The sequence below is a fragment of the Carassius auratus genome, chromosome 42 (genome assembly GCF_003368295.1).
Source record: "Carassius auratus strain Wakin chromosome 42, ASM336829v1, whole genome shotgun sequence".
Lineage (NCBI taxonomy): Eukaryota > Metazoa > Chordata > Actinopteri > Cypriniformes > Cyprinidae > Carassius > Carassius auratus.
This window is the reverse complement of record NC_039284.1, coordinates 5,412,671-5,436,932: the sequence shown is the minus strand read 5'-3', so window position 1 is coordinate 5,436,932 and position 24,262 is coordinate 5,412,671. Positions and strand designations below refer to the sequence as shown.

Below are 24,262 nucleotides of genomic sequence, written 5' to 3'. Positions count from 1 at the left end.
CTGTGATTTATTGACTTTTGGCATTTGTAGTATTACCATCTCTATAACTGGCCATCAGCACATCAGCACGTAATAATTGGCTATATGAACAGAAATCATTGTAAATGTTGCATTTCTAGCTATCTCAGGATGTTCTGTAATTGGCATATAAAGTTAAATCTTTTTTATTTTATTTATTTATTTTTCTTACTCAAATTATTCTTATTGTATTTTTCTAGTGCACAAATAAATCACTTATATGATGTCTAAGTTTCTTTCTATTGTTTTATAATTTAAAAACTATGCAGTGGTAGGTTTAATGACTAAAATAGTTTGTAGAATCCTTCAATACAGTTGGTAAATATTTAAATATTTGGGGTGGGGGGGTTGGGTAGTCTCAGAAAAATGGTTACAGGAATCTCATGTTTCATGGTATCTTCTTTAGACTTGAAATATATTTTTTCTAGATTGCTCCAGGACTGATTTTATGTATTTTCATATCAAATTAAAAAACAATTCAGTATGGTAAAATCAAATCAAATCTGGTTGTTAAAAAGTAAAGCCCAAAGGGTCTTCTTTCCAAAGACACCAAAATTATGTGTGTAACAAACATAAGTCAGGAACTGTTAAAATTTTTAATTAGGTAGGGCATTTTCAGCTGTGGGTCCCATAATGGGGGGTCTAGTTAACAGGTTAAAGGGGTCATATGATATGACTTTTAAGTTTTCCTTTCTCTTTGGAGTGTTACAAGCTGTTCGTGAATAGATAAGATCCCTAAAGTTGTAAAGAATAAAGTCTCAAACCCATAATATAACCCCTTTATAAAAGTTTAGACTCATCCACACCTTCCAAAAACACCTTGTTTAAACATGCTCCCACATGTCTATGTCACGATGTGGGAAGATTAGCCACCCAAATGATTACGAAAAAAAAAAAAAAAAAAAGGTTTTTTGAACCTAAAACCGCATAAACATTTAATTACGCCAAATACACAATAATGTCTTTTAAGCGACATCATATGACTGACCTCTTTAGAACTGTTCACATTTTCACAGATTCTGCAAGGGGTTCCAAAACTTTTGCATGCCACTGTATGCAAAATACATGCCTATAGGACTTATTAGCCACATTTCCACTATCGGGCCAAAAGTGGGCGTGTTAGTGTGTGCCAGGTATAGTCGCGTTTCCAATGTCACTCCCGGTGCTTTATTGTGCCTCGTTGGTGCTTCCTTGGGGCCAACGGCCCAGGATTAATGGCCCAATTAAAACCTTAGGTCAAAGCAGGCCAGCTGGGGCAAGAGGAGTCGTTATGATCAAAGATGGAGTTTCTCCACATCTGGAGAGCATCGGCGTCGCGGATCATTTCATAAAGCTAACAGCTATAACACTAGTATAAAAAAGTGAGCTCAAAACTCACATTCAGTCAGCAGCGAGTGTTTGAAATAACTTGAAATAACCTGATGTGGATTATAATCACCATACAAGGCAGAAATATTTATAAATGATTAGGGCTGGGACAACGCGTCGAGGCCATCGATGACGGCGACGCAAAAAATACGTGCGCATCGATTTGTCAACCTGTTTTTATTTGTCTACAAAACGTTTGCAAAACGTTTACCTTATGTGCGCTGAATATACGCGGTGGCCGGATCAAAATTCTATCCAACGTTATATAACCAATTCAGGGGGTTTTCTGCATTGATCTTTTTTTTTGGCGGCTGTCAAAGCCTTATTTGATTGGTGAGTGATGCCTGACAGGGCGCGTACGTGAGAGAGCCCCGGCTGCGCGCGCACACTCACAGTTTTCAAACAACACAAGTGCTCTTTGCTCTCTCTCTCCCTTGTGCATATTACTCAAAATCATTAAACACGATAGAAAAAGGGTGAAACATCAAAGTTTCACACGCGCTCACGCACTCACAGTCTTCAAACTACACGAGCGCTGTCTTGCTCTCTCTCTCTCTCTCTCTCTCTCTCTCTCTCTCTCTCTCTCTCTCTCTCTCTCTCTCTCTCTCTCTCTCCCTCGAGCATATTAACCAAAATCATTAGACACGATAGAAAAAGGGCGGAATTCCAAAGTTTCACGTGGAGCATTCGGAGATATTTTTTCTCTCCATGCAACCCGTTCTCATCAGTCTGCGTATAAATAACACGACTTTACACTTTCTATTTGCGTGTAATGCATACGCCAAATGCCATTTTTGCGTGCATATGATACGCCAATCCTTCCCATTAATTTCGGTGGAGAGCAGATGCGTCCAAATAACACGCATCATCTTCAGCGGCAGTGACGTCACCAAGCGAGGCTCGTTCAGTTCACCTGATGCGCGTACACCTTCAAACAGGTAAGCAAGGGTAAATATATTTTTTTATTCTTCTTTTTGTAATGATATCACGTGGTTAAGCGTATTGTTTTAATTATTTCAGTATTTCTGCATCACGTTAGACAGGGCCGTGTTTTAAAGGGCAGTTTATGCTCCAATTATGGGTCAGTGGGCTGCTCAGCTAGCCTACCATTGTCATTAGCCTAAGCTAACCTGTACTGTTTATAGACCTGTTGCAGTTTTAAATAAATTTATGATTTGACATATGGGTCTTCAGCTTTTAGACATGACTAATACAAGCACAACAAAGCACCCAACCCAATATCGCGTGATAATCGTGATCGTGTAAAAAGTCCACACATTTAGCATATTTTTACAAGACTAGCCTAACTTTTGCTTGACCACGTCATGTGTAGCCAATACACACACAGTAACTACAGCATATTTACCATGCTTCTCCTACTGTAACCGTAGTTTTACTCTGGACTTTGTAACGCACATAACCACGACATTTACTATGGGTTTACCATAGTAACCATAGTTTTACTCTGGTATTTCTAGTTACTAACACACAATAACCACAACATTTACTATGGGTTTACCATAGTAACCATAGTTTTACTCTGGTATTTGTAGTTACTAACACACAATAACCACAACATTTACTATGGGTTTACCATAGTAACCATATTTTTACTCTGGTATTTCTAGTTACTAACACACAATAACCACAACATTTACTATGGGTTTACCATAGTAACCATATTTTTACTCTGGTATTTGTATTTACTAACACACAATAACCACAACATTTACTATGGGTTTACCATAGTAACCATAGTTTTACTCTGGTATTTGTATTTACTAACACACAATAACCACAACATTTACTATGGGTTTACCATAGTAACCATAGTTTTACTCTGGTATTTCTAGTTACTAACACACAATAACCACAACATTTACTATGGGTTTACCATAGTAACCATAGTTTTACTCTGGTATTTGTATTTACTAACACACAATAACCACAACATTTACTATGGGTTTACCATAGTAACCATAGTTTTACTCTGGTATTTGTATTTACTAACACACAATAACCACAACATTTACTATGGGTTTACCATAGTAACCATAGTTTTACTCTGGTATTTCTAGTTACTAACACACAATAACCACGACATTTACTATGGGTTTACCATAGTAACCATAGTTTTACTCTGGTATTTGTATTTACTAACACACAATAACCACAACATTTACTATGGGTTTACCATAGTAACCATAGTTTTACTCTGGTATTTGTATTTACTAACACACAATAACCACAACATTTACTATGGGTTTACCATAGTAACCATAGTTTTACTCTGGTATTTCTAGTTACTAACACACAATAACCACAACACTTACCAGGATTTTACCACAGTAACTGTTTTTACTCTACACTATTTGTAAAGCACAGTAACCACTAAGTTTGCCATGCCTTTAATATCTTTTTGTGATGTAATTGTAATTCAGTGTTTTTTCTGTCTTGCAGTTACGTCGGATTACATACTCCACAACAACCTGTAATCCAGCAGATCTTTAAAGAAGCCATCTCTTGTAAAATCTCTCTCTCTCTCTCTCTCTCTCTCGCTCTGCTAGAATTAACAGGGAACTTCAACTCCACGCTCCCAATGCTGATATTGAAGAAGCTGTCAAGGGGGCTGAACAAGTCCTTCAAAGGATCAACCCTTCACAGGTAATGTTGAAGACTCTTAGTTATAACTGATTTGCTTTAATGAACGCATCCTTATATTATGTGTTAATCAAATATTTTGGTCACAGATCATTTTAACACACTGTCTCAACATGTTTATATTTCAGGAAGGCCTGTCACGAGATTTGAATTTGACCATCTTGTGCATTTATGAAGAAGACCAAAAGCTGCAAAGGCAAACACTTCCAATGGTACGTCAGATACATTTTTCTCAGCATTTGATGTATCTTAAATTTTGGTTCACTTAGCCCATCAGGAAGAACACTCAACAAAGAGCATGTTGTAGTAGTAATAATTCATCCAATAATCATATTATATTGCACAAGCTTACTTGTACAAAATTCTACAACTTTTACTCCTGCTGTTATTGGCCATCACCACAGCTCCCATCAGATTGTGCCCATTGTAAGAGTGTTTATATCATGAAGTTTAAATGAAGTCCATTGTATTCTTTATTAATCTTTACAAATTGGTGCCGCCTCTTCCTGTTTCAACAGTACATGATATCTGTCCACACCTCATAGTCTGCCTTTCTTTCTGTGGTGATGTTACTGAACACATCTGTCTTAGAAGCAAGAGAATGGAAATCCTAGTTTAACTTTTCAAGTGCTACACATCAGATCTTCAATGAATTTGGGCAATCAGATCACTTAAAGTTGTTCACACAAAGACCAATAACTATAATGAGAAGTATTTTAGCATCCACACCAACAGACAGTACTGTTTCTCTTAATCTCTTAAATGTTCCCCTCATTTTGTTAAATTTATACACAAAATTCTGCCTTTCTCTGCCTTTTTCACTTCATCTTCATGCTGTACTCCCTCACTCACACATTCTTTTATGCTCTGTTGTAAGGCAGAAACTGAGAGTTTGCATGATGGCATTTTCTCAGACGTTGAATCTGATGTGTACAGATGAACTCAGGAGCCTACTAGAGTTGCCAAGGAACTTGTGCTTGAAGTATATAATGATATCTGCTTTATTTATATTTTTAAACAACAATAATGATTAAACATAGGGTCAATAAATATTTTCTTGTTTTACAGCTGAAGACCAGAAACGCAAAGAAAATCAGTCAAACCAGTCCTAAAGAAATGAGGAATGAACATGGACTTCTTGTGCCCCAAAAGAAAAGACAGAAAGGTGAAAAGTTTCACATTTCAATTTGTATGTCTGAATTCAATACAGTTATGTGTGGTACAACATTGATGTTGATCTCTCAAAAGACTTTTCAAGTCCGCAGTTATAGTTTTTCACATATACATCTTTTTTATAGCTCCTAAAATGAGCAAATAAGCTGTGCATCATCTCTGGTGTTTGGGAAGGAAATGACTGAATATGGTGAGTACTGACACCTGCAACTGTATTCACCAACACTATTACTCTAGAATGGTTATTGCTGTTATTGCTGACTTATTGTTTTGTCTGTTTGTTTGAATTAAGATGAAGCCAGTTGATGAAGATATCAATTGAATGGCCACCGAGTGCATCACTGCTACCTGAACCCATCAGTTATCTTCTGTGAAGACTGCATTCACAAACCGCTCTACTGCGACAGCTCAGATGTTACGGCCTGTAAAAGTAAACATCACAGCTAAACAACGAGAGCTAGTTGTGGTGGGATTCTTTTGGCCAATATCCCCAACAAGAATCAATGTTAAGTCCAGTGCAACAATTATAAATAAAAATACTATATATTGTTTATTGATTTACTATAACCTAAATACATGTTTTGGCCCTCCAGGACATCTAGACCAGGTGGAGTGTGAGGAGGACCGTCAGAGACTCCAGCCAGCCGAGCCATGGATTGCTCTCACTGTTACCATCAGGCATGCGTTATCACAGAACCTACACCAGCAGACAGTGAGACAAGTTCCTTTCACAGGCAATCAGACTGAACTGAACTCATACCAGTAAAACCATACACACCCCACCAACCTCATATGCCCTGCACTCTTATCAGTTATGCTGACTGGACTCAATATTATTATGCACCCTGACATTCTGTTTGCACTAATTCATACCGTGCTTTACTGCAGAGATGTATGTGTACTGTGATTATTATTGTTTTCAATTCATGCCCTTTGTATAGCATAATTTTTAACATATATTGTTATCTACCTGAATTGAGTCCCTTATAAATGTGTGTTGCATATATATATATATTCAGAATTTGTATTTCATATATATTCATGAATTAATTCATTTGTCATCCATACTGTCACGCTGCAGTCTGCACCCAAGACTTTCATCACCTGTATACTTGTGTTCATTGTATTGTGACAATAAAGATATTTGATTTAAATTAGTTACATGTCTTTTGTTCATCAGTTGTGCTGTAGGGTGCTGCATAACAACTGCAAAAAAAAAAGTATGACATGGAAGATTATGATATGTCCAGGACATGGACAAGCAAGAAGAGGAAGAAAAGCAGGAGAGCTCTAAAAACTTGATGTGATTCTTTGGGGCTCAAGATATTTCACCATGCATGCATTTGCATGGTTTCATCTGATTAGAAAAACATGGTTTTAACATAACCCATTTTTAATATTGTTAAAAATTGTATATCATTTGTCTTAATACACTACTTTAGTTGTCTTTATGTTGTATCCTCCAGTAAAGTACTGCACATGGTGTTGGATAATAAAGTAGGGTGAATATTCTATATTAAGAATGGTGTTTGGTAAATACACCATTTAATTTTGTAAACAATAGTTAAATGTTTTAATTAAGAAATGAACATTTGGTTACATTAATGACATTCAGTTAGATGAAAGGCAGGCTGAAAGCTGCATTAGAAGATACTGCATGGACTATAATGCTGCAGGAATTTCATGTACAACTGAAGGTGATGGACAAGGGAAAGATCAACATGAATCCAGTACTGTATAATAAGCAAGATGAGCATGCACATTACTGATGTTTAGTACCCGAGGAGGACAAATATGAGGAGTATTTTACACAGAGACACAAATTAGCTCTTAATATTATGATTCTTTGCATTGCATGAATTGTATGGCTTTGCACTATAAACTACACACTCTCTGTACCTTGTCTTACTGAATGACACATTGACACTGTGAAAGTACAATGAAGTGTCACAGTATGTATTGGTTGTTTAAATTGGTGTCTTTGTTTACTTTCAATACTGTATCCTTGCACCTGATATAATTCAATATTTGGAGCCTATTCCAAATGGGCACTGATGTATATTTTTATGGTTCTATTCTTATTCTAAGATAAACATGACTTACAACTTACATATTGGCAATTTGTTGAAAAGAAAAACTTAAAAATTATGACTCAGCACAGTCTGTTGTCCATGATGAGAAAAGGTATGTGTATGTTTTACTGCCCTTCCATCTTCAAGGGCCCAGTAGAGTCCCCTAGAAGAGCAAAAAAATGTAAATTTCAAATGGCTGTAAATCAAAGTCTGATTATAGTGTCAAATAAAAAATTGGCAGGACAACTCCTTATGCTATGCTAATTTAATAATGTTGGACAGAGTTTTCAATCATATATGGAAAGGTGGTATAAAGGTGTTTAAAAAAGTGCACTTAGTAAAATATCGAATTTCAGCCTGCCTCTTAAATATGTCATTAATGTTTACACAATGAACATGTTTAGATTACCCTTTGTTAAACAAGATTGCATTTTCCCATTTTTTTAATTATTAAACATTTTAAACTACATTACCCATAAGCCTCTGCCATTCTATCGTTTGAACGCGAGTAATATTAGCGCTGGTATTTGGAGTTTATTGGAGTTGTGCTTAGGGTTAGGGTTACGATTTCGGTAAAGAGGTAATTTCTCACGACATAGCAACACTGCATTGTTAACTGAAGGTGTTACTGACGTAATCATTACAGTCAAACGGACTTTGCAACATTAAGCGGTTTATAATTTGGGTTAAAAGATAGTCCAATCACAGCGAGTTCTGCGAGAGCCAAGGGAACGTCAAAGCCAATGGCAACCCAGTTGAGCAGAGGCGTCACACTAACTTGTACATATATGGTCATTTATGCCGGGAGCTTCCGGGTTCCTGTAGTGAATGGACAGAAGCCGCAGTTACCCTGATGCAGCAAGAAATACGTTGATTAAAGGTGTTTTTTTGTTTTGTGTTTTAACGAAGGTATAATGATTCCCATTGTATTGAATAGGCTACATTGTTTACACTAATATTAGTGTACAGTACTTAAACTCAAAAGTTTGCATATACTGTGTGAAAAATAAATGTCAAAATGTTTCATTTGCTTAAAAAAAAAACACATCTGAAGATTATTTAAACACAATATTTTTCTACTACTCAAATTTCCTTCTGTAATATTTACAATGTATTTATAGTGTATTAAAGGTAAACAATTTATCACATCTACGTTTCATGGAAATGGACCCTAAAAACTTGCCATTCTTAGATCCACCAGTTGAACTATAGGAATAGAAAACAAACAAACAAACATCATGACATCAATCACTCATTGTCTAGTCATTTTACAGTGTTTATTGATATGTCAAACTTTTCGCAGATAAACATAGTGCCCAGAACAGTCTCTCTCCAGTTTATTCCACTATGAAAAAAAAAGAAAAGTTGATAAAAAAAAAAAAAAATGCATAGAGGTAACTAAGTGAAAACAAACAAACAAAATTGCAACAGAAACTCCCTTCAAAAAACATAAGTTTAATATTCAAAAATAAAAAGGGAATTTGTTTACAGAAATCCTGACAAAAGATGCCAAAGAATAATCAAGGCTACAGTTGAAAATATATTGTTTTCTTCCCTTTATCAACCAAATAGGCAAAAATGATTAAGAACAATGCTCCAATATTTTACAATTATCACCTTTAAAAACATATATCCTGTAATCATTGTTTGCTTCTATTGTGAATAAATGCAAAACAAATAAATGGTTAATAATAATAATTATTATTATGTGTATATATATATATATATATATATATATATATATATATATATATATATATATATATATATATACAGGAGTGCTTATAGTAGAGATTGGAGTGATGAATGTAGAGGAAAAATGAATACAAGCAGAAATGCTAAGACTGGAGGTTGGCAGTAAAGGACTGAGAGCAGATGTGTCACACAAGAGAGGAAGATCTGGAAGCTTTTGAATGGGCTGATATTGTGAAGAGCTGATGAAGAATGATTAAGTAATCTGTGAGAAATCCTGCAAGAAGAAACAAAGATAATTTATCACATTATGAACAACAAAAACACTGACAACAACAAATGGCAGAATACAACATACTGTAACTGCAGTGTGCATAGCAGTAATTGTACAGTACTGTCTGTTGGTGTGGATGCTAAAATACTTCTCATTATAGTTATTGGTCTTTGTGTGAACAACTTTAAGTGATCTGATTGCCCAAATTCATTGAAGATCTGATGTGTAGCACTTGAAAAGTTAAACTAGGATTTCCATTCTCTTGCTTCTAAGACAGATGTGTTCAGTAACATCACCACAGAAAGAAAGGCAGACTATGAGGTGTGGACAGATATCATGTACTGTTGAAACAGGAAGAGGCGGCACCAATTTGTAAAGATTAATAAAGAATACAATGGACTTCATTTAAACTTCATGATATAAACACTCTTACAATGGGCACAATCTGATGGGAGCTGTGGTGATGGCCAATAACAGCAGGAGTAAAAGTTGTAGAATTTTGTACAAGTAAGCTTGTGCAATATAATATGATTATTGGATGAATTATTACTACTACAACATGCTCTTTGTTGAGTGTTCTTCCTGATGGGCTAAGTGAACCAAAATTTAAGAAACATCAAATGCTGAGAAAAATGTATCTGACGTACCATTGGAAGTGTTTGCCTTTGCAGCTTTTGGTCTTCTTCATAAATGCACAAGATGGTCAAATTCAAATCTCGTGACAGGCCTTCCTGAAATATAAACATGTTGAGACAGTGTGTTAAAATGATCTGTGACCAAAATATTTGATTAACACATAATATAAGGATGCGTTCATTAAAGCAAATCAGTTATAACTAAGAGTCTTCAACATTACCTGTGAAGGGTTGATCCTTTGAAGGACTTGTTCAGCCCCCTTGACAGCTTCTTCAATATCAGCATTGGGAGCGTGGAGTTGAAGTTCCCTGTTAATTCTAGCAGAGCGAGAGAGAGAGAGAGAGAGAGAGAGATTTTACAAGAGATGGCTTCTTTAAAGATCTGCTGGATTACAGGTTGTTGTGGAGTATGTAATCCGACGTAACTGCAAGACAGAAAAAACACTGAATTACAATTACATCACAAAAAGATATTAAAGGCATGGCAAACTTAGTGGTTACTGTGCTTTACAAATAGTGTAGAGTAAAAACAGTTACTGTGGTAAAATCCTGGTAAGTGTTGTGGTTATTGTGTGTTAGTAACTACAAATACCAGAGTAAAACTATGGTTACTATGGTAAACCCATAGTAAATGTTGTGGTTATTGTGTGTTAGTAACTAGAAATACCAGAGTAAAACTATGGTTACTATGGTAAACCCATAGTAAATGTTGTGGTTATTGTGTGTTAGTAAATACAAATACCAGAGTAAAACTATGGTTACTATGGTAAACCCATAGTAAATGTTGTGGTTATTGTGTGTTAGTAAATACAAATACCAGAGTAAAACTATGGTTACTATGGTAAACCCATAGTAAATGTTGTGGTTATTGTGTGTTAGTAAATACAAATACCAGAGTAAAAATATGGTTACTATGGTAAACCCATAGTAAATGTTGTGGTTATTGTGTGTTAGTAACTAGAAATACCAGAGTAAAACTATGGTTACTATGGTAAACCCATAGTAAATGTTGTGGTTATTGTGTGTTAGTAACTAGAAATACCAGAGTAAAACTATGGTTACTATGGTAAACCCATAGTAAATGTTGTGGTTATTGTGTGTTAGTAAATACAAATACCAGAGTAAAACTATGGTTACTATGGTAAACCCATAGTAAATGTTGTGGTTATTGTGTGTTAGTAACTACAAATACCAGAGTAAAACTATGGTTACTATGGTAAACCCATAGTAAATGTCGTGGTTATTGTGTGTTAGTAACTAGAAATACCAGAGTAAAACTATGGTTACTATGGTAAACCCATAGTAAATGTCGTGGTTATGTGCGTTACAAAGTCCAGAGTAAAACTACGGTTACAGTAGGAGAAGCATGGTAAATATGCTGTAGTTACTGTGTGTGTATTGGCTACACATGACGTGGTCAAGCAAAAGTTAGGCTAGTCTTGTAAAAATATGCTAAATGTGTGGACTTTTTACACGATCACGATTATCACGCGATATTGGGTTGGGTGCTTTGTTGTGCTTGTATTAGTCATGTCTAAAAGCTGAAGACCCATATGTCAAATCATAAATTTATTTAAAACTGCAACAGGTCTATAAACAGTACAGGTTAGCTTAGGCTAATGACAATGGTAGGCTAGCTGAGCAGCCCACTGACCCATAATTGGAGCACAAACTGCCCTTTAAAAACACGGCCCTGTCTAACGTGATGCAGAAATACTGAAATAATTAAAACAATACGCTTAACCACGTGATATCATTACAAAAAGAAGAATAAAAAAATATATTTACCCTTGCTTACCTGTTTGAAGGTGTACGCGCATCAGGTGAACTGAACGAGCCTCGCTTGGTGACGTCACTGCCGCTGAAGATGATGCGTGTTATTTGGACGCATCTGCTCTCCACCGAAATTAATGGGAAGGATTGGCGTATCATATGCACGCAAAAATGGCATTTGGCGTATGCATTACACGCAAATAGAAAGTGTAAAGTCGTGTTATTTATACGCAGACTGATGAGAACGGGTTGCTCCATGACAGGCTGCTGGCTCCCACTGTTAATTTTTATTTTTTTTGGAAAAGCACTCTCTGTATTAGCTTAAAGCCCTCAAGTTTACATTGGTTACTGTATTCTTTCAATTGCTCTTAACAAGTATTTTGGGTGACCTTTTTTACTGAATGCTAGATATCAAGTTGTTGTTATTTTCATCTGAAAGAAGAACTTTTTTTCAGTAAGCTAGGCCCTATGTGTTCAGTAAGCTTGTTTCAGTAAGCTATGTATTTTTAAGGCTTCAAGGTTTTATTGAATGCTATCTCTATACAAGTGCAAAGTAATGCATTCTTAGTCAGTCTTTTATTTTGTAATTTTAAGAGTAATAAACATATATTGCAATGTTAAGGAATTCATGTTTTTTTCATTCAGATATGTAAATCAACATGTATAAATTGTTAGTAGTCAATTAATGGGGAGATAATCGAAATCGAATCAGTCTGATAAAATTAATCGTTAGATTAATCGATACATCGAAAAAAATAATCGCTAGATTAATCGTTTAAAAAATAATCGTTTATCCCAGCCCTATAAGTGATGTAAAAAACTGCAACCACTTAAAATCAGACGTCAGCTTCTTATTGTCATGTATTTATTTAGTAACATATGTCTCATCTCGAGAGTTTAGTGCCCCGTAGCCTATGTCATAAAAATATAATGATGTTTTTTGTTCAGGAGCTTTTATAAAAATACAGGAATAATTATTATTTCTAAATTGTGATGTATATAGGCTACTGTGACTACAAATAAACAGAAACAGACTCGACTGAATGCTATGTTCATAATGCTTTATTTCTGTGTGACTAATTTTCAATCCTATTCAATCAATCAATTAATTCAATCAAATTAATTCATTATGATCAATGTATCACTTATTATTGTAAAACATCGATGCTTTTGGATTTAAGTATTTATCAAAGCATGCAAAAAAACGGTCGCTTTTATCATGTTCGTTTTGTGATCGCGCTAGTTCCAGTGACTTATTTCTTATTAATTTCCTGATAACCTCTCTTTGTGGGGTGAAATGATGGGGTTGCATGACGTTGTTCCTGAGAGGCGTGTAAAGGGTGGGTTTTAGTGAAGCGCAGTGGAGCGTCTGGCCAGGTGGTGGAGAAGCAGTGCTATTTTGGCCTCGGTGCTTCAGGTTACAGGCTATTAGCCCCATCCGGCCCGTTTAAAGCATTGGTTCACATTGGCCCAACAGTGGAAAAGCAGCTATTGGTGATTGCTGGAATGGGCCAAGCTAGCCCTCTTCTGAAGGTAGTCTTGTGGCGAAAGCAATTTCATGTTTAACTGTGGGTTAGTGTGTGGTTCTTACCAGTAAATATAACCTAGAGCATAACATATGATAGATTGTCTGCTTGATTTATGAGCAGAATTACACTAGTCGAGGCATTGTAAGGATTTAAATGTCAATAAACAGTCACAAGCCTTTTATAGAATAAACTGCGTAGTTCATAAACAGCAGCAATCCGGAAAGAGCTCCGTTCATACAGGGTGAAATACAATGCTGCCTCCAGCTCCATCTCTATGTGACAAGCCTCCCGCTGTAACAGTATTATGTTTTCTTTATGAGAGATGCTGCCTAACTGTAAAGCTGTTGAATAGTGTATTAACCTATTTGTCAGTGCCTGAGCTTGCAGTTATGTCACATCTTAAAAAGTGCACTCCCAAACCGCCCACCACATCACATTCCCTCTTATGAACCGTTCGATCAATCTGTTCCAGTCTCTAAAAATTGCAAGTTCCTAAAATAACCCCTCTTCAGGCACAGGAGCATTATGCTTATTCAAATTTAAGTCAACAAGCTGGCATCCAACCCAGACTGTCTGAGCACTCTCTCTCTTTCAGATTACTTATTGATTTGAGCAGCTTCTAAGGAGCACAAACATAATGAAGGCTGCTCTCATCAAAGCACCTGGTTGTTTGCCTATGTGGATGCCTGTTCAATGTGATTCTCCAGTTACAAAACCATATAAACACACAAAATATCTTCTCTTTACAGCTAAAAAAATTAGGGCTGGTAATTTAATGTGTTTAATTAGATTCATTAATTAAGAGAAAAATAATGTGTCAAATTAACGCATTTAACACACTTGCCCTGCCCCAGACCTACAGTATGTGGATCATCTGCCATTTCATACAGTCGGTTGATGATTACTATGATGCAGGGCAAGCTTGACGGCATTGTCAGCAGAAGCAATCCACCTGTCAGTCAAGTGGCCACGCCCTGAACTATGCAGAACTTTAAGGCTTAATATAAACGGATGAGTTATAAAAAAATCATTTCATTAAAGAAATAATTTAATATTTTCTTAGTAATAATTCTAAAATTAAGAAAATCAATTATTAAAGTTATAGTTCACCCAACCAAAAATGACAATTCTGTCATCATTTACTCACATGGTCCAAAAGAGTACATGTAATAAATTTTATCAACCAAAATATTTATTGCTGAACCTCCTTTTTGTAATCTCTGTTTGATGCTTTGCACAACAATTACTTTAAATTATCTTTGCAGAGCAATTTCTCAATTTCTTCAAATTTTGATGTGCGATTAATTAGATTCATTTATCACCACATCATGTAAATAATTAGATGAAAAATTGTAATCGCTTACCAGCCCTAAAAAATTATTTTGCATGCTAACTTAATTGTGTTGTTTGAGTGTTTTTATTAGTTATTTTTCATGCCATTCCTGACCTGAAGAGATGCCCTCATCACATCAAATTAAATCATCTCATTTCACCCCACATGACAATGGAGGAACATCTTTGATGACATGCTCCAGAAAGTATGTCCATGGACCCATTAGGGACTGTCTGATGCATGTTGCATGCAAAAATGACAGGATCAGGCCAGCTCCAATTTGATTGGTTGACAGCTATGCAACGTCCAACGTCCAGGAGTCAGCATGCACTCTAATTTTAGAGGAATAACCAGATGAATGGCATAAAATCTTTAAAAGATATTTGAGTGGCAATTAGTAGCAAGTAAACATGTTATTCTATAGTCAGGACTGTAATAGATGTAATAATTGCTACTTATTTATTTTAGATGGATACAATTTCTGACCACAAAGTCGCAAAACATTATAAACAAATTGCTTAAGTGTTGACTGTGTAAGCTTTCACAGAGATTGCTGTTTCAGTTCTTGAATGCACTACCACTTTGCACTTTTGCTGATTATTTTGACATCATCGATTTCACATTTACCCGCTTCTTAACATCACATAAAACAGGAAACTCTGGTTGGTTGCTTTTTAATGTCAATCAGATCAGCTTTCCGTCTCTAAGTGGGTTATTACTGGCAAAAACAACCCATATTGTGGCAAATTTCTGCAATACAATCTGTAGTATAATTTACTGGTGCTGCTTTGCACAGGATCTTGATTTAATAATCTGACGGCAGACACTATACCTCTCAAGAGAAGCCGAATAAATAAACCATTACTCACCTTCTTTCAGTTATAGCTATAATTATGTGTGGGCACTGTGTTGATGTCTACATAAAAAGGACGAACAATGGTTTAAGGAAAACATAAAATGTTGCTGGACTGCTGCTCTGATGCATTTTGGAAACAAGCCACAGGAGATCTGGGCTGAAGCTCAAATGAAACTAAGAGCTGTAAAGAAATATCAGCAGTTTTACCACAGGGAGATGAGTCTTGCAAAATAAACCAAATTCTCCATCTCAAAGGTTTGATTTTTAGAGAATGGCACTCAGAATAGACCTTTATTACCAGAAAGATATTAATGAAGTAGGGTACATATGGGCCTTACAAAAGTCTTAAGCAAAAAAGAACTAGCTAATATTGCTACAAGTGTGACTGCATCATATAATAATTATTAATTATTAATAATGTTCATGGTCTGGCTGACTATGTCTTGTATTAATTTTTCAAAAAATCCTGTCATATGTGCACAAATGGACAGTCACCACTTATAAGTTACTACCGTATTTTCCGGACTATAAGTGTGGCTGGTCCTGCGACTTATAGTCAGGTGCGACTTATTTATCGAAATTAATTTGACATGAACCGATAGAAATGAACCAAGAGAAAACATCTACCATCTACAGCCGCGAGAGGGTAGTCTAAACTGAAAACATAGAGCGCCCTCTCGCAGCTGGAGACGGTAATGTTTTCTCTTGGTTCTAAATAAATGCGACTTATAGTCCGGTGCGACTTATATATGTTTTCTTCCTCATCATGACGTATTTTTGGACTGATGCGACGTATACTCAGGTGAGACTTATAGTCCGAAAAATACGGTACTAAATATTGTAGAAACATAATCAAAGATGTTTTGTAACGATTTGCATTGTAAAAAGCACTACACAAATAAACTTGAATTTAATTGAATTGAAAAGAAAAAAAAGAATATACATTTCTTTAGTTGCCAAGCTCTATACCAATATCATATAAGGAAAAGATAATAATAATAAAAAAAAAGTTGTCTGGTAGCTTGTCATAAGAGGCACTATTTTGCTAATGTTGATTTTGATACATTTGACAATACCAAGGTGATGTGCTGCCACTCTCCTTTCCATATCTGATTACAGTATTCTCAATCTTTGTAGGGTGGCGTTTTTGGGGGGAGAAAAAAGGAGTATTTAATTCAGCTGTTCTTCTGAGTGAATTTCATAATGGCTAATAACGCTAACAGCTTCAGTTCCTAAAAAGAATAAACAACATTACAACAGTGAGAAAGAAGTGCTCTTAGCAAGTTCTCACACGCAGCAAAATGTAAATGCATGAGTGAATGTTTCACAGTTGTGACAGTGGACAGCTCGGAGGGTTGCTGACAGAGATGCACATATCTCATCTTTCTTCTCCCTTCTCGCTCATGTCGCTGGCAAAGACCTCAGATCACTGCCCGCTCATTCTGGCTGGGAGCAGCAAGGCTAAGATTCACAATGTCAGCACTTGACGATGGCGCGTGGCATACCGCTGAGCAAATCTGCCTGAAAGCTGTGCTCTTCCACACTCCCTGAGACACCGAAACACGAGAAGTGAAAGGGCAGATTCTATCAGCCCACGATGACAAAATTCCTCAGCTCACAACTCTAATAGAGACACATCCCCTGAAACGTGGGCTCACGTGCACCGAACTGCGGAGTTCGGCAAATAAGAGCCGCTTGATGAGAAAGCCCTCAGGTGCTGAGATGCCAGGACTCCCACGATACATCAAAAGATCTGGCCTCATCTTCCCCAGCATCTCCTGTGGTCACAGGGATGTCGAGGGGACAAACATCTAAAAATAGCTTTCCTGCTTCCATTTATAGAATGCACAAGGCAAAGCCACAGATCCATTTCTCTCATAATCACAAATCTTCCCTTACAATTCTTTTGTCTTTCCACAAAGCTGCCCAGAGCGATAAGAGTGATAACGATTTCCAGTCAGAGAAGCCTAATTTACTGTTGGAACAATTCATTTCAAAAAGATGGCAGGATCAGGCTCCATTCCATTGACATTTTCATGCATATATTAAATTTCGATCAAGATTTATGTCTTTATCAGCATTGTCTTGACAATATCAACGGCAACAGACAAAAGGGAATGATGTGTGAAGCAAGTAGCATTTCCCAAAGTGTGGACCAAGAGATGCACACAATAAATCAAAGACATTGAAATTATATAAGGAGGAAAACTTTGAAATCAATAGTCAAATCTTGAACGGAACAGATTTTCGCAATTGGTAGGTTTCGGGGTGCAGTCTAAGTTGGACATCTGTTTTGAGTGAGTAGGGAATATTGAGCCTAATCTTCAATACACTTAATGTTCAGCCAGATATCAAAATGCAAAAAAATCTTAAAGAACAAGGTGGTATAGATATGTAACAATCTTAATACAATAAAACTTTGTAAAATGCTTTAAATTACAATAATCAAACCATGTTGGAGGATTTTCAATAAATTTTCAGCCGCCTGGGGTACCTGGGAATTGTTATGTCTTTTGTCTGTTCTCAGTATGAAGTTCATCCTAAGGCAAGGGATCACTCAACTGGGGAAAAGTCATTCGTCATTATGAAGTGATGTATGAATTACCTGGTTCTGTGCAGTTCTTCTCTGTCTCATTGTCTCCGGCTGTGGCCATAAGCCTTCGGCCCAGATGATCTCTGGGAAGAGCAAACCCCTCCTGAAGCACCAGCCCATGACCTGTGAATAAAGATATACACACATCATTTAAACGTACAAATTCAGAACATAGGCTCCAAAGCTGTTGTGAATCCGCTTACCCAGATCCATCTATATTTGCAGAAAATTATCATCATTTGGCAGATAATAATTTACATAGCTACATATATAATCCCAGCTATTGAATACATAATCTTATGTGGCACCTCATAAAATAAGGACTATTATAGAAATATTAATATTAATTAGCCCATATATGGACTCATTCTCTCAAATGGCTTGGGTATGCAGAGTTTGTGCAGCTTATATGGACTGCTCCCCCCTGCAACAATTACATAACATTTTTAATTATTTAATAAATGTTAGTACTTAATTCATTAACCTAATATAATTCCATGAATCTGTTCACTTAAACAGTCAAATGTGGTTTAATATAACTTCAGACAAATACCTTACCATTTAAAATGGTTTTATAAGTTTAGTGTGTCACCTTGCATTACACTTCGATGTCAACTATCCAAATACTTACCGTCATCAAGAAATAGTTAACAACTTAGAGCTATTTCAGCCAAATTACTTGTCGGTTAGGCTTGGAGTTAGTGTGCGATACTGGGCCCTTTATTTGCTTGGCTTTTTGTTTTAATATTCCTACTGGATGCGCATTATAAAAAAAGGATAATCACACTTATCTTGAAAATATGGAACACATTTAGTGGAACCTGTTTATTGGAGAGTTGGCATTACAGTTGTTAATCACTGAACACATTTTGTTTATTCAAATTATATATATAGCTCATATATAAAAAGATAACCCAAAAATGCAAATTCTGACAAAAATAATAAGACAACGGTACCTTTTGTGCAATATGAAAGCTATTAGCTATTAGCCATCGCTCAGTTATATTTTTAAGGATTTTCGTGATGTTAAATTTCTTCAACATCTAGGCTCTTCACATTAAGATTACATTGCAATTAGGGTTCACTAAACACCACAAAACAATAACTAGACTGAATAAATCTAAAAACTACAATGTCTTTACTAGTTACATACAACAACAAATAGCATGACCGATGTGGTCCGATTTACAAACAAATGACGCTTATGAGCAGATACTTTAATAAATCTGTTCAAAAGTGACTCTCAGACCATCAGTTTTAATCACTCCCTTACTAAGTAAAATGGTTGAGTGACTGTTTGAATTAGTGGTTCTTGGCTGTTTAAATTTGGCACGTCCAGCTCAACTGTTTGCCTGAGATATAGCCTTTTTTTTCTTTTAATTTCGATGATTATAACTGACAACTAAGGAAAACCCCAAATTCAGTATCTCAGAAAATTAGAATATAACTTGGGCAATATAACACTGGCTACCTGAAAAGTATGAACATGAAAAGTATGAGCGTTTACAGCACTCAAAACTTAGTTGGGGCTCCTTTTGCCTGAATTACTGCAGCAATGTGGCGTGGCATGGAGTCGATCAGTCTGTGGCACTGCTCAGGTGTTATGAGAGAGCCCAGGTTGCTCTGATGGTGGCCTTCAGCTCTTCTTCATATCGCATCTTCCTCTTCACAATACCCCATAGATTTTCTATGGGGTAAAGGTCAGGCAAGTTTGCTGGCCAATTAAGAAAAGGGATACCATGGTCCTTACACCAGGTTTTGGTAGCACCGTGTGCAGGTGCCAAGTCCTGTTAGAAAATGAAATATGCATCTCCAATAAAGTTGGTCAGCAGCAGGAAGCATGAAGTGCTCTAAAACTTCCTGGTATACGGCTGTGTTGACCTTGGACCTCAGAAAACACAGTGGACCAACACCAGCAGAAGACATGGCACCCCAAACCATCACTGACACTGACTTTGGAAACTTTACACTGGACCTCAAGCAACGTGGATTGTGTGACTCTCCTCTCTTCCTCCTGACTCTGGGACCCTGATTTTCAAAGGAAAATGCTAAATTTACTTTCATCAGAGAATATAACTTTGGACCACTCAGCAGCAGTCCAGTCCTTTTTGTCTTTAGATGCTTCTGACGCTGTCTGTTTTTCTAGAATGGCTTGACACAAGGAATCCGACAGCTAAAACCCATGTCTTGCATACGTCTGTGCGAGTGGTTCCTGAAGCACTGACTCCAGCTGCAGTCCACTCTATGTGAATCTCCCCCACATTTTTGAATGGGTTTTGTTTCACAATCCTCTCCAGGGTGCGGTTACCCTATTGCTTGTACACTTTTTTCTACCACATCTTTCCCTTTCCTTCGCCTCTCTATTAATGTGCTTGGACACAGAGCTCTGTGAACAGCCAGCTGTTTTGCAATGACCTTTTGTGTCTTGCCCTCCTTGTGCAAGGTGTCAATTGTCGTCTTTTGGACAACTGTCAAGTCAGCAATCTTCAACAATTAGAGTGTGGCACCAGGTGTCTTCAATATTGAACCTTTTCACAATATTCTAATTTTCTGAGATATTGAATTTAGGGATTTTCCTTAGTTTTCAGTTATAATCATCAAAACCTAAAGAAATAAACATTTGAAATATATATCAGTCTGTGTGTAATGAATGAATATAATATAGAAGTTTAACTTTTTGAATGGAATGGAACTTTTTGATGATATTCTAATTATACGACCACAACCTGTGTATATATATATATATATATATATATATATATATATATATATATATATATATATATATATATATATATATATATATATATAGTTTTATGGTGTCTCCTTTATCTATACACCTTTTACCTATTTCTTTATTATTCTCAGGTAGGTAAGGAAAGTCGACCCTGGACAAAACTATAAGCATTTCAAAAATACTTACAACTTGCTCAGTAGACTTCCCTGTGGTCAGTTCTTGCTTACGGCTCTTAAATTACTACTCTTGCAGACCATAACTTGTCAATAATAAAATACAAGTTTTATTAAAATTAACAAAAGTTATATCAAAGTACAATAGTAAAGTTACAAAATCAAGGTATAATCAGCTGGTATCAGGCGTCGAGGGATACTGTGATTGTTCAGTATCCGTCGGTCGAGTCGCTCTCTCAGTCTTTTATACCCAGACGTTGAACGCTGGTTCTTCTGATGTCATCACCTGGAGTGCTGCTAACTCCTCTGCCAAAGCTTTCAGTTGTTTACGTCGCATTGCTTTAGCCCTTTTCCTCTTCTTTTTCCTCTTAACCGTCGGTGAAATACATCTTAAATACTATATTGTCCAAGTGAAGTTACACCATACATTTTACATATAGCATTAATCACAGGGTTACATCTTTGTACTTAAGCAAAAGCATTATTGCTGCTTAGGTTACAGTACATCTGTTTATAGCAAATTAAGCATTAATCAAGACTGTACAATTGCAAAATCATCATCTCCATTAACAATATATATATATATATATATATATATATATATATATATATATATATATATATATATATATATATATATATATATATATATATATATACATATGTTATACAATATACTAGTTATGTATATACCATACTGTGCAAAAGACTTAGGCCACTAGTATTTTCACCAAGAAAAATTGTTTTTAAGTCAGTTATTTCTGTGTCAGTAGTAAATATCAGTGTACATTTACAAACATTATTTTTGCCATTAAATGTAATAATCCAGTGAGATTTGAAGGAGTCTGACAGTAGCCAGTGCTCCACACAGAGATCTGATCTCACCATCACCCAGTCTGTCTGGAATAACATGAAGAAACAGAACAAACTGAGACAGACTAAATCCAGAAGAACTGTGGCAATGTCTCCAAAACACTTCAAGAAACCTGTCAGACTCCTTGTGCAAACAAAAATCTCACTGGATTATTACAATTAAATGCAAAAATAATGTATGGACATGTAAACTGATATTTACTACTGACATACCACAGCAAAAGACAGAAATAACTGACCATTTTTTGTTGGTGAAAATACTAGTGGCCTAAGACTTTTGCACAGTCCTGTATATATATGTCCAGTATAACTGTTAAAAAAACTGTATTTTTTGCTTTTTTTTAATTAAAGAAACAAACTTGCTAACTTCCAGATAGTTCCCATCACTAGTAGCCACTTATTTGATTAAAAAAAGGACTCCAAACAAAAGATAAGGGTGATGACATTTTTTTATTTTTGAGTTAACTATTCTTTTAATGCACAAAAAAATACCTTTATAATGGCCACTGCTGATTCTATAAATATTCCCTATTACATTAGGAGTAGCCAGAAGAAAACAGAAACAAAAACAAAAATATTCCACACACTGAAATTTGCTGCAGCAAAACTGGTTTAAATATTCCAACTGCTCCTAAATCAAGAACAGAATGACCTACTTACAGCTTATGAGAAGCAGAAAAAAGGAGCAGTAAAGTTGTGTAACAAAGAATCACAGAAGGAGGACAGAATAATGAACTCGACAGCAATAAAAAGTTCATTTTCAGCCTGCATTAACTTCCCTACAGTTATGGATGGAGGAAAATGAGAAGGTGCAGAAGAATAGGAATGAGATGTGGGAAGCTGACCCATATTAGGTGTGATGTTCTGTAAATCACAGCAGGAATGCACACCAGATGGACTCCTGAGAGGCTTATCAGAAATGCCAGTATCCGCAGAGCCATTAAAGCAGAAAGCAGATATTCAGCATACTCATCATTACAATATCATGTGCAGGTAATCCCTTAAGCCGCTTGTAATTTTGGTGTAATTAAACTCAACTGCACCCACTAGTATCACTCAGGCAGGCAGGCAACGGTGTACACTTGGTAGACAAGAGTAAGTGGAAAAGCTTGATGCAAAATCCCCTAAAATGAGACATCATTTGTGTCTGAGATGTGCTTGTACCACAGGGGTTTGAGTTGGGTATTCATTGGGTATTAATTTTAGATGGAAACTGTCAACTGTATGTGTAGATAATTCATATTCATTTCAGATGGAAAATGAATACAGTTTCTATCTGAAATTAATAGTAGTGGCAATAAAACACCAACTTTTATTCCCTTTTTAGTACTCTTAATACAGGAGCAGATTATAAATACCCATTTATATAAATAATACATGATATTTCATAAAATGGACATCATGGGACAAAGTTTCTTTGTATATTATGATCAGAATATAAGTACAAATGCTTTGCAATGGGTTAAAAAACACTTGGATTACAAAACACTTTGAAAATAATGCCAAATAGTGCATACAATTAATTTGGATAAATTTAGGGTAATTTCAAAGATGTTTACAAAAAAATAAAAAAATACAATAAGTCAGGACCAGACAGTCAAACCACATGATATTTTGACACTTGGAATAACAGAAAAATTACAAATAATTAATGTTTCTTAAAGTTAAAGTGAGTTCATTCATGGGAGAGATTCATGGGTGTGTGTGAGAGGAGGGGCGCTGGCGGCGTGTAATGGGGCACACCTTACGTAAATGGAGCCTCATCACCGCCTCTTTTGAATAGCCTAACGCACTTCTCCTCATGAGACCAGACTCCTCTGTTGGTCTATAATGTTATCATAGTTTGGATACTGCGCTGACTGTGTGAGGCTCTTTGCCTGGCACTGATTCCATTTCCTGTGTCCTCTAGAACACTTTTCATCGCCATACTTAAATTACACATTAGTTTGTTATTCCCTTTATATTACAGATGTGATTTTTTTAAATCTAATCGATAAAACTGCTTTCCCTCTAATCTCCCTTCACCTTCCCTTCACACACTCTTGTGGAGAGAAAAAGAAAACATCAGACTCTTTGGATATCAGACTGTCTGCCAGCTAATGATCAATGGGGGTCTCAGAGAGATATGCTTTTTTTAAGATCTGATGTTGTTCCAAACCTGTATGACCTTGTTTCTTCCTTGCAACACTAACAGAGATGTCAACTAAATATTCCAGCTGCATATTTCTACACACATTTAAATTGAGCTGGGGAGTAGTAGAATCGATTGGACATTTTTTATTTTTTGATAATTCATTACACTTTGATGTACTTCGTGATACAGAAGAAATTATCTGCAAATACTTCCATTTCATCTCAACGTTAAGAGCTAAATCTACCAAGAAAGTTTTCCAAAGGTAAACTATACACTGTTTTTATAGACTATGTTTTATAAGAAAAAAAAACCCCTCTGTATTTATACAGTACATTCAAAGTGTTCCTTGTTTCATTGCAATTAATTGA

General features: G+C 36.0%; 1 protein-coding gene and 1 long non-coding RNA gene across 4 annotated transcripts in view; one reads left to right on the top strand and one right to left on the bottom strand.

The window, feature by feature from the left end:
- LOC113060465 (sodium/potassium/calcium exchanger 4-like) overlaps positions 1-24,262 on the bottom strand; it is a 51,048-nt gene that overhangs the window by 15,189 nt on the left and 11,597 nt on the right. For all 3 annotated transcript variants that reach the window (XM_026229392.1, XM_026229393.1, XM_026229394.1), the window contains exon 2: positions 17,990-18,100. In XM_026229392.1, coding sequence (XP_026085177.1) covers positions 17,990-18,100 — 111 coding nt within the window. The remainder of the gene's footprint in view (positions 1-17,989; positions 18,101-24,262) is intronic.
- Positions 5,160-6,377, top strand: LOC113060467 (uncharacterized). The gene is made up of 4 exons (XR_003278256.1): positions 5,160-5,212; positions 5,346-5,410; positions 5,513-5,725; positions 5,814-6,377. It is a non-coding gene; the product is annotated as an uncharacterized LOC113060467 (long non-coding RNA).